Here is a 10,659-nt window from a genome sequence, read left to right as displayed (position 1 = left end):
CTCCCCCCCCACCCCCCCTCCGCTCCCCATCCACGGCTGTTGTCATGGTGACGGGCGGTAGGGGAGGTCCTGAAATGGACACGTCCTGATTTACTGACTCCAAATAAGCTGCGGGAAATGACCGGGGACAGCACATCTCAAATAGACCGACAAGGACATGTATCGATTCGGTCATCAATCACCCTTCCTCACCTGCGCTGAAAGCCTCGCGTAGTTTAATGAACTCTCAGGTAGGAAAAACACACTAGATAACTAACTGAAATATAATGGGCAGATTCATCAAATAGACACTATAAAACCCTTTGGGACATTTTTATCACGCCATTCAACTGCCTTGAAGATGATCATTTAAAACCTTTGAAGAGTAATTCTAATATTTCATATGCACAATGGCCATCAGCTTTTCTCATCCTATTGGACATCATGTAAACGTGAACATGAAAAATGGATGGCAATATCTCACATCAATAACGGAAATATGAACTTTTTTCGTGGCTGAACCTTTCCTTTTGGCAGACATTAGACTGTGAGGCTGAGAGCAAAAACTCAAAACAATCAATACCATATCTTACTACTACTGAGCTGCGCTGACACACTGCTGCCTGCTGACAGGGGGATCCCTCTTAGAGAGCAAATGTTATAGCCTATCAGGCAGGAAAACAGAGCCGGGTGTTAAAATGGCTGCAGTGGTTCGATAGCCATAATGTTAAAATGGGTACATTTGTCATACTGGCCAGACTCAGCTAAAAATAGATTTGTTAGTGAGAGTTTTTGTAGGTTATCGTAGATTTGGGGAAATAGAATGCATACAATAAACAGAATACATAAGTTGAATCTTAGAAAACAAAAATAAGATATTTATCTGCTATACCACTCCGATTTTATCCCTCTTGTCTTCATTTGTCAATTTTAATTCATGGTGACTTTATTGATTTTAGTGTTTAGTGTTGACCAGAACATCATGGTACCCACCCAGCATCAGTGACACTGGTGAAAAGAGGTGCCTGCAGAGAGCACAAAGGATATTATAAGACACCCACAGCATGTTCACCCTGCTGCCGTCTGGCAAGAGATACACAAGTATCAGCTGCCGTACCAGCAGACATCAGAGCTTACAATAAGTTGAACCTTGAAGCTCCCTGCTGTGCTTCTGTTATCACCTGCACAATTTAATTGTTGTTTTGGCAGGTTTAAATATAAAATGGAACATGAAGCACGTTATTATGTATCACACAGTCAATGATGGTATCTAAACCTGCACCTTTGTGAGAATATAAAGTCAAAACATAAATATTGTACCCTTATCACTTTGCCGTATCTTCAACTGCATACAGAGATGTGGATATCTGCGAGGTCACAGGTCTTATTTCAATGTCAACCACACAGAGCAGCAGACCTTGTACCTGAAGGGATGCCCTGTTGTGGCTGTGTGAGCAGGCACCGAGCCACTGCTGTGATCTGGTCAGTCTTCAAAGCGTAACACAGGTTGCAGGTAATAACACAGGTTGCAGTTTGGTTTGTGGTTCTGCTTTTGTGTTTCAAGCTCTGTCTGCGGTGGCATTCTGGGGGAGTCGTCTGACATCTGTCATGGATGCAAATACCATATGCTTTCTTGCAGCCCAGCATGCCTCCCTTCCTCCCACTGCTGGGATGTTTATTAAGGACTGGTGGCAGGGCTGTGCCTGCCAACCCATATCCCATGTCATTGAACTACGAGGCAAATGCATTTCTTCCCCAGGGCCGATAAATAAATAAGAAAGGGGCTCTTATATGGTCAGTCCTGTTTAAAATGTAATCACCCCATTGCTGCCTGTTAGTTGAGAGATGTAGGTCATGATGAAAGCTGCTGCAGAGGGAGCAAGAGTTTTAGATCAATGAAATACTGCCACCTTGTGGTTAAAAAGACAAGCAGTCGGCATTCTGCTCCAAGAGCCACAAAGGGTTGTGTGTGATTTCCTCAGGCTACATATGTAAATATACAATCATGAACTACTTTTGACAGGACTCTGGTCTTGAAGCCTGAGAAACTTTTTTTTTTTTTTTCATAGCGTCTTTGCATCAAAAGCCAAACAAAAATTGTCACAGTTCAAAACATCTCTCAAATCTGTGCTGCAAGATGTATTCCAATTTAGGGACCTAAATTTATTTTCTGCTTTTTTGGCTGTCAAGTTAGTTACAATTACTGCTAAATTACTGTAGTTTGATTATAATGGTAACAGGTTACTTTAACAGTAAAAATAGCAATCAAATATTTCAGTTGAAAGACATGAAGGGAGATATTTAATCACATTCAGAAACAAGGCTGGACCTTCCTTAGTATTCACCAGGTGTCTGGTAAAAAGAAGAAGAAGGTTCTGTGTTGGAAGAATCAAAGTACTGTGTGCTTACTCAAAAGGCTCCTGAATGATAAAGACCTCCGATGTCCCCACATTCAACTGAATACTGATGAGGCTCGCAGGTGTTGGGTCTGCTGATGAACTTACAAAGGTTTAATTCAGGGTCAAAATGTTTCAACATATTATTTTCATTATTGATCAAAAACATTAAATTAACACGTTTTTTGTTTAATCAATAAACCATTTAGTCTGTACAATTTCAGAGAAGAATGTTAATCACGTTTTTATAATCCAAATCGATGTCTTTAAATTGCTTGTTTTGTCAGACGAAAGAAAAGAAGACATTTAATCTGCAATGTATAAAGGAGAGATACGTTTTGAGAAGCTGGGACCATGAGAATATTTGATTTTGCTTGATAAATTGCTTAAATGATGAATTGACGGTCAAAGCGTTTGCCAGTTTAATTTAGCTCATTGACTAATGGATTCATCGCAGGCTCAATGTGGTCAATATTCATTAAGGAATAAGCTTGAAGTCTTAACCTCATACTTTATACACTTTATTTGTTAAGCAACGTGGCCAACAAGTATGATCTTATATGGAGGTCATATTAAAACCTTTATTCGCAAGTGCTGCTGGCAGACTCACTGGAGAGTTGGTCGCTGTCCGTCTCTGTGCCGGCCAGCGAGGAGCTCCAGGACACCGAGTGGCTGATGTTGCTGGGATTGGAAGGAACCGGCCTCTCCAGCAGGGGCAGGAACATACTGCAGTTGTCCTGGTGACATGATCCTGCAAAATAAAGTCAACGAGATCAAGTGTGAGTCTACGGTGCTTATATCATGTTATTATAGTAACTTTATTTTGAAGGGCATCCTGTCACATACATAAACCATGATATAAGTTATCAGCGGGAAATGTAACAGCTTGTTGTAAAATGTATAGGTGACCACTCACAGCCATCCAACTCCTGACTTAGCCCTCTTGTGTTACTGCACTCATACATTTTTAATGCATCTTTCAAATTCCATTTTACGCTCTGATACTTGACACTAATGGGGAAAATTGACACCTCCGGCTTTCCAAAACCAACCGTGTAACTCATCTGATTAGAGTAGATCTCTTTCAAATTCAAACCAACTAACAGTTAAACTGACAGAAATGTGTAATAACAAGACCAAACAGACACACGGTCTTACTAAATTAAACTGTTGAAGGAGACCTTTTAATGACTTCAGGTATAAACATTTGCCACTGTAGTTTGGTTAAACCATGAAGTTTGTTCTACAGCGTTAGCAAACGTGAGAAAAATGTCAACTTAAACTCTTCAAACACCTTTAATAACATGGGTGTTTAAAATGGAAATTATCAGCACAATAGAATGAAAAATGGCCCGATGCACATTATAAATGAATATTTACTGTTTTAGCATAAATCCACTGAGCCATTGTGGTGCAGTAATTGCTTTATTACATAATGCAAAGGCTACTATTGTGAATTATAAACGGGTCACTGCCTAGGTTAGCCAAGTTAGCATACAATAATGCATTTTAATTGGTTTACAATGGAGAAGTAACTTCTGCATTCATTCTGTACCCTGACGTGTGTATGAGGGACCATTAAGACCCAGAGGAAAAAGGTCGCTGAGCTGCACTCGGAGTCCAAACACAACCATTCACCAAAGTCAGAGGTGCCTCACATCTCAGAAATGATGTCTCCAGAGGTTCAACAGCGACATCTCTCTTCAGCTTCTCTTTTTAATGGAGCCCACAAGAAAACAGCACATGGCTGCCAGACACGCTGGTGCATACAGCATGTTTTAATACATAGAAACAGTAGTTCCATGGAAACTTTGGCGTCTAGGTTACCAGAACTCTGGACATCTGATCAGAAAAAAATCCAACTTTCCCTGAAAAGTGCTTAGTCCATCATAGCTTTGTGGTCTAAGTGCAGTAATATACTGTCTTGAGGATTTCAAAATCATGGAGAGACTAGATAGATCGATTGATGAGCAGGTACTTCCTGCTCGAATTTCCTGGCACATTGATTATTTATTCAAACAAATACATTTCAAAGCCCTGGGTCACTTATTTCCTCTCTTGAGTACATGAATGCACGATGAGCCGTTGAGGAAAGTGTGACTCCATTAACAAAGGCATGAGGAAATACAATAAGCACCATGTCCAGACTGTCTGGCAAATACTATTTAGATGACTTAATTGCTACTTTGCAATAAGTGCCACATGCACAGTTCGGGCTTATTGATAACCTTAGGAGATGGAATAAATGTACAGTATGTGCACAAACGCTTATGATAAGGAAATGTGAAAATGTATTTGGGTTGAGTGCAGATCTTGTCTTCAACAACAACTTGTTAATTGAATAAAAGAGGCATCACTGTTTATCACATTATTACAAACAAGTTGAAGGGGATGCATATCCAGTCTGGAGGGCATTTATACTGCAGTATTTCCATTACACGATGGCTACTCCAACCTGGTCTGTGTGCCTCACATCACTTAAACAGCTTACATTAGACAGCAGCCATCACTTAAGGCCAAATAAATGCCTCCGTAAAATCATAACACTCTTGTCTCATTCTCTAATTCAACGTGTGCAGAATAAAAGGCTGTGTTCCTTCAGGTGAACACAATGTTGCCACACCGCATGAAGAAGCGAACATTAGAGCCTGCAAACACAAATCTAATCGATGGTCTTCATTGTAAAACAGCATGCAAAATGTTACGCTTCCCAAACATGGTCATGACTTCCAGCAGGTCCGCCTAAACGCCAAGTGAAACTGGTTGTAGCTACTAGAATGATTAAGACTGTTTTGTATGCAGCTAGAAAGTGAGTGGAGAGTGGAACAAGAAAGATCACGACCCAAAGTTCACCTTGAATACATTTAATAAAAATAATAATAAATAAATGTATTCATAAAATCAGATTTTCACAGTTTAGTTCACACACAACTTCTCTATAAGTCCACAGGGAAGCACACTTTCTTTGACATCTCTGCTTCACATATAGTGGCTAACCAGTACTGAAGAGTGACCCAAAAACTGAGGGGTTAGGGGGCACGAACCAGCTTTCAAACGCTTGACCACGCAGCTTTCTACAAAGCACCACGTCACAACTTCCTCCCAATGCCCCCCTCGGAGTCTCTGCACACCACTGAGCATTATCCACATGGCTCAACACAGATGAAAACACTGTCCTATTAGTTGTCAGTACATGACCACAGTTTGCCCGTGTTCATCCTTTGCCCGGGGGCGGTGATGATTTATAACAGCTAAGAAAAGCCACAGCATTCACACATTAGATAGCTCATTAAACTGAATGATGCTGGACATGTTTGCTGGATTTCTTCGACCGGGCCACAGTCAGCATCACGAGATTACAGTGTGCTTTCCTGTCACGTCAATGACAGATGAGACGAATAAAGTGCAATGCAATTTTGACTCTGTTAAATGACCACAGCTCCATTTCTCATTCATGGAATTGAAGTTAGCAGCCATGTGACACTTCATGAATAAGTAATCCCTAATTGATCAGTTGCCATCAGGTAAATGAACAGTTTCTTTTCTGCACTCATCACTTATACATGCAGCTTTTGCGGTTTCATGAATGGCTCATAATTATAATGGACTGTTAAACAAAATTGTGTATTTTCTATTTAGATTGTTTGTTTGTTGTTTTTTAAATAAGTTGAATACATACACAATAACAAACCATTAGACAAAAGTAAGTAAATAACATAGCAAACAGATGACATATCAAACTCATTATTCAGTTGTCATTCCTATCACTGCGCCTTGCTTCACAAGTTTGTGAAACCTACCTGAGGATCTGCCAAGAGACTGTGACACCTTGACGTCCATCGCGTGTTCTCGCGCTTTCAGTGCAAATCCCTCATCAATAAGTTTCTGACCACTTGAAGCCTGAAAAGCCGCGCTGTTCCCACAGCGCAGCGCTTGGAGCTGTGAAGTAGCCCGGGCGGTGCAGCGAGGACGGATGGGTGGAGTTTAACATGTTGTCGGGTTAAGCGAGGCACAACGTTTAAAACTCTCAGGTTTATTGATTTTGGCGTATTGATTTTGGGCGAGAGTGCTGAATCATCACATGGAGCTCCTGTTAGTGTTAATTACGTGATTGATAACAAATAACAACCAGGAGAGAGCCACTCTCTTAAAAGGTAACTGTTTAATGACTAAAATCGTCGCGTTAGGTTGGCCTAGCCTATAGAATCAGTTATTTTACGTATTTTTGTGTTGTAGCCTCATGATGACGACTGGAAGTCCCACGTTGACTTTTCTTTCTATGTACCGTTTAGCTTCAATCCACAGTAGCCTATATACATAGGAATCTAGGACATTTTCTGAACCCCTCTACATGTATTGTGCTAATTGTGAGGGAATTGCAATCCAACCATCAGCGTATTAGTTATATTATGGTTACCATGGTGACGTTTACAGCCTAAGTTGTCCCCTCGCCACAAGGTGGTAGTCTTGGACCAGCTATCAGAGGACCTGCGCGTAGGATCCTCCCGTCCCTTGTCACACTAAGCTACGTTCAAGATCCTACAATGAACACGTTTGAACGAAACGTGGATAACGTAATATGTTGTGAAAAAGACCGCTACACAGCTATTAACGATTCTCCAAGTATGAAACACGGTAAAAGGGTTTTGCTGTTTTGATTATTGACGTGAAATCTAACACTGTTGTGTTTATAGCATGATAGCACACGACTGTGTGTAATGTTGTTGAACATACCCTTGCGGATCACCCAGCCCGTTGACCTGTGCCCCAAAACAAGCTCAGGGAGATACATATCTGCCATTGACGTCTGACTTTCAAACATATACTTTCCAAATGCCTATGCGATTCAAGAAGAGGTGTGTGGAGAAATAATTTATTAGGTGGCTTGGAGAAGTAACGGGGCTTGTAGTGGTAGCTTGAGCTAGCTGTTGCTAGAATGCTAACGCCACCGTAAGCTAACAGACGCCGTTAGCTAACGGTAACGATAGTTATGCCAGACGATCCGACAACAGACGCTGAGAGTAGAAGCTGCCGCCTCCACTGCCTTAAGTATCAGCCTAGCTATTTGAAACTGGCTCGCCAACTAGCTAGGTAGCTGGCTAAGCTCAACCGGGACTGATCATTTTCAACGTTGCCTTTTACTGCCTGGAACAACCAACGTTACTCCAGTATGGGGATGTGCTTACCGTGCCTTGGTGGAGCAGCGGACGACGTTGTTGTCACTCCAGATCCAGTAGGTTTATTCACCAAAACTTTTATCACCAACTGTTTCACTAGAGAAGTCAGAATTTAGCACCTGTATGAAAACATGAATGAAATTGACGCAAATGAAGATGATTAATCGCCTGTAGGACATCAATAGGCCCTACTAGGTAACGTTATTGTCCCGGAGGCGTGACTGTTCAGCAACAGTAAACATTGGCATGTCAAGTATGCTCGAGGCCCAACTGAGTTTGTAGCGTTAGCTAGCTATGGGCCGACTGTCTACTTATATTTGTAGCTCAGAAGTGTTTTTTTTTTTGTTTTTTTTCAGGAGACAAGGAGGCAACAATTAGCAGAGGCTGCCGAGAAGAGACAAAAAGAGGTAACACAATTTACAGTACAAGTGCAGATAATCTAGAAGTCTGATACACCGACAAAACCAGTTGGATCATAAACTGAACATTACAACACACACACACACACACACACACACACACACACACACACACATACACAGTAGATACACATGACAGTGTGGTGAGTGATTTTTTTATCATACAGAAAAGCCACTTGCAAACCCGTAAGAGCCATGCTAAAGGTGTATCAAGGTAAGTAGACATGGAGCAGAATGAAAACGCTTCCTGGTCAGGTGAACCTTTTGGATTGGCTGATATCTCAACTACCACACATTCCTGCTCTGGGTCACTGTTTTCAGCTTGAGCTCTCCTCCTCTCACCCACACCAGTCACACTTTCACTATTGCAAATGAAGCACTCACCGAGCTCTAATCCACTCTCACGTTTCGCATAGCTGCTCCATCCTTCATCTGAGTTGCCTTATTTGGCAGTTGAACGTCCCCTTGCTAGTTGTGCTTGAACATGCTTTTGAAAAACATGCATATTTAAGACTGCTCCTTTTATATTTGTTAACATATCAACAAGATACAACACTTATTAATGAAGCTATTACCTAAATCGATATAAACAAGTGTATATATATGTATATGTATATATATATATATACTATTAAAAAAACACCTTTTTACTGGAGCTATTATCTGTTAGTGCTTGATATATTCCACTTTCTTTTTCAGACAACATACAGGGGTGTTAAAAATCCAGAAGCCGTTGAGAGGAAAAAGAAAAAACAGGAAGAGGTTGAAAAACAGGCGATGACCACCTCGGTGTCTGGCGGTGGTGGCGGGTTGAAGGTTAGTTTTGACCATCTTTCACAAATCAATTTCTGTCCGTCTCTAGTTTTGTAGCTGAGAGTTGCCATCAAACGTTTCTAAACAAAAACATATTGGACTAATTTACTCGTAATATATATAAATTTGAGTAAAACTGAATGATCTCAACAAGTGGAATCATCATCATTAGTTCTTAGAGACAATTATTTTTTTTAATTTATGATTGATTCAAGATTATATTTTCAGATAAAAAATAATGGAAATTATCATTTGTATTGTGGGGACAATTGGTAAACAGATAATAGTTACGGATAGATGTATTCAGTTTTTTATGTAATACAGTTTAATATAAAAAAGAATAAATATTGTTCAGCTGTTATTTATGTTAAACCCAGTGAGTGGTAACATAAAAAATATTAGACATCTAGTCTCATATGTTGATGGATATTATATTGATGCATCTATTAGCCCAATTAGAAGATTGAAGATTGTTCTGATGACATTCCCTCTCTGTTATCTAGTGGCAGGTGGGCTGAAAATAAAGATGGTCACATCTCGACTCTGAAGTCCACAACAACATGAAGTAGTGCGGCAAGATAACTCCAAAGATGTTTGAACTGCTGTCCAGGTTTTGATTTCTTTTGTGCCTATTTTATCATGTTATGAGACAAACTACCACAGTTGTCATGCTTCATGCAAAACAATCTGAAGTGATTAATTGCAGATAGAACAGCAGGACTTGACTCCTTGTTGCCAAGTTATACAAGTCAGTTTTGACCTTTGGACGCGTCAGGGGTGACACAGAAATGTGCAAGCAAATACAGGTCCAACTGTAGTACTTTTATTTGGCCATTCATCAGACAGTCTTACCATGACAAACATTAGATAACACAACGGGATTGATTATGATTATAAAGTCCAGCAGTATCTCTGGTGATTGTGGTCATATTAAGACGAAGCTTGATACACTTTGTAGTTTTTTTCCTTACACCGCTTTAGGTTTTCTTTGTGGAGGATCTATAAGTTCACATTGGCCACATTACTTTTTGTATGACAAGTTTCACAAGTAAAACACAGTTTATGTTTACAAAAGTGTAAGTGTGCTTATTGTAGGATTTGTATACAGTAAAAAAAAGACACCCAGTTAACTCATTTCACCTTATTTAGTGCTCTGTTTGTTGGCAACACACAGACTTGTGCAAACAGTGCTATAACTAATTGGTATTTATTGAACTTGTAATGCACTGATGTGTCCCTTTTGTATATTGTGCTAGGACTATGTCTGTACTCGGTGCAACGCCACTGATTTGGTGATTCAGGCAGAAAGTACAAACTACATATTTGACCAAATGCTACCTACAGGATAGTGTTGAATAATACAAAACAACACTAAAACAATATCCAACCATTACAAATGAAAAGGGGGTGCATAGGCTAATGACATTGTGCACATGGCCTATTGCACTTTGCACCAGTCTTTGCCATTACTTCTACTACTTTAATAGAGCCCTTTTTATCGGAATTATAACATGTGCAAAACACAGATGTGAAGCCTGCTTAATTTAAATGATATGAAATGTGTTTGTATTGCCACATGACAAACGGTTTGACAGACATAATTTGGTGCTTGCTCGCACTATGATGGAGAGATTATGAGATGATGGAGAGATTCCTGTCAAGTATAATGGAAACGGACAGGAACTGAAGTAAAAGAACAAGTGAATTGTGTACAGTAAATGGTGATGTATTAACTTTGAATGCATTTCTTAAAGCTTTCACGCGATCCTTAAATGCTTCCGGTGCTCTCGCCATTTTGTAGAACAGGAAATCTAGCCAATGTTATTTGCTACAATAAATCACATTTCTGCTACCTGTGTGTGGATTTCATGAGAA

The 10,659-nt window shown here is 40.1% G+C and overlaps 1 protein-coding gene across 2 annotated transcripts; it reads left to right on the top strand.

The window, feature by feature from the left end:
• The first annotated feature begins 7,103 nt into the window (after positions 1–7,103).
• svip (small VCP interacting protein) lies at positions 7,104–10,659 on the top strand. 2 transcript variants are annotated; one of them, XM_084017053.1, is made up of 5 exons: positions 7,104–7,608; positions 7,909–7,959; positions 8,139–8,185; positions 8,671–8,787; positions 9,288–9,429. In XM_084017053.1, exons 1-4 carry the CDS (start codon positions 7,546–7,548, stop codon positions 8,750–8,752), a joined length of 243 nt encoding a protein of 80 aa, XP_083873179.1. In that variant the 5' UTR covers positions 7,104–7,545; the 3' UTR covers positions 8,753–8,787; positions 9,288–9,429. The 2 variants fall into 2 exon arrangements, with proteins under 2 accessions (XP_083873179.1, XP_083873178.1); XM_084017052.1 differs by lacking the exon at positions 8,139–8,185 and having other exon boundaries at positions 7,108–7,608; positions 9,288–10,659.

The sequence above is a fragment of the Eutrigla gurnardus genome (assembly GCF_963514095.1).
Source record: "Eutrigla gurnardus genome assembly, chromosome: 9".
In the NCBI taxonomy this organism is placed as follows: Eukaryota; Metazoa; Chordata; class Actinopteri; order Perciformes; family Triglidae; genus Eutrigla; species Eutrigla gurnardus.
The sequence above is the reverse complement of the archived record's forward strand: the minus strand, read 5'-3'. Positions and strand labels throughout refer to the sequence as shown.

Coding starts and splice junctions, on each gene's coding strand:
- svip (XM_084017052.1), top strand. CDS start 7,546: ATGGGGATGTGCTTACCGTGCCTTGGTGGAGCAGCGGACGACGTTGTT. Junction 7,609..7,908: donor TTGTTGTCACTCCAGATCCA/GTAGGTTTATTC, acceptor GTTTTTTTTCAG/GAGACAAGGAGGCAACAATT. Junction 7,960..8,670: donor CCGAGAAGAGACAAAAAGAG/GTAACACAATTT, acceptor TTTCTTTTTCAG/ACAACATACAGGGGTGTTAA.